This window comes from Parus major, unplaced genomic scaffold (assembly GCF_001522545.3).
Source record: "Parus major isolate Abel unplaced genomic scaffold, Parus_major1.1 Scaffold246, whole genome shotgun sequence".
Taxonomy (NCBI): Eukaryota; Metazoa; Chordata; class Aves; order Passeriformes; family Paridae; genus Parus; species Parus major.
In genome coordinates, this window is record NW_015379264.1 from 287719 (window position 1) to 288368 (window position 650).

At 52.9% G+C, this 650-nt stretch overlaps 1 protein-coding gene across 3 annotated transcripts in view; it reads right to left on the minus strand.

Annotated features, from left to right (window-relative positions):
- Window positions 1-650, minus strand: part of LOC107198628 (regulator of G protein signaling 4) — an 8898-nt gene that overhangs the window by 2519 nt on the left and 5729 nt on the right. For all 3 annotated transcript variants that reach the window (XM_015615737.1, XM_015615736.3, XM_015615735.2), the window contains one exon: window positions 386-552. In XM_015615737.1, coding sequence (XP_015471223.1) covers window positions 386-552 — 167 coding nt within the window. The remainder of the gene's footprint in view (window positions 1-385; window positions 553-650) is intronic.

Here is a 650-nt window from a genome sequence, read left to right on the forward strand (position 1 = left end):
ATCTGTTATCTGTTCCCCAGCAGAGGCTGGGAACCAGTGCATCCCTGCTACCAGAAGAGCTGTCAGGGGAGACTGACACATCCCTCTGGACACTGCCAGCCAGGAAACTCAGACTGCACAGGAGCAGCTGAAACTTTGGGATCACAGACCTCTCCCCTTTGAGCGTGCACACGGGATGGCCACGTGGCTGTAACTAAACACACCTTCTCTCTATCCAAATTTAATATAAAATCAATAAAAACCCCACCACGGCCTTGCTAACTGGCAGGGAAGCAGAACCTTCATCTCTTGTGAAACCACAAGAGTGAAATCTGCTTGCTGTGCTGCTGCTTCAGAATTCAGGGTGGTGCCTCTGCCCGAGGAATGCTCAGTTCAGTGCACATACCTCTTTGGTGGCCTGCACCGAGATGAACTCATCATAGATCTTCCTGGCCTTGGGGCTGAGCTTGGCTGGGGACTTGGTTTTCTTGTACTCCTCACAGCTGACCCAGAACTCGATGTTTTCCTCACTGTACTCAGATTTGAGGAAAGCACGGAAAGCAGCCAGCCCTCCTACGGATTGTCCAAAGGGAAACGGGTGAGGAGAGAGAGCTGGGCCCTGAGCCCCAGCAAACAGGAACTGTGGGGCCTTCCCAGAGAACGAGCTGCCA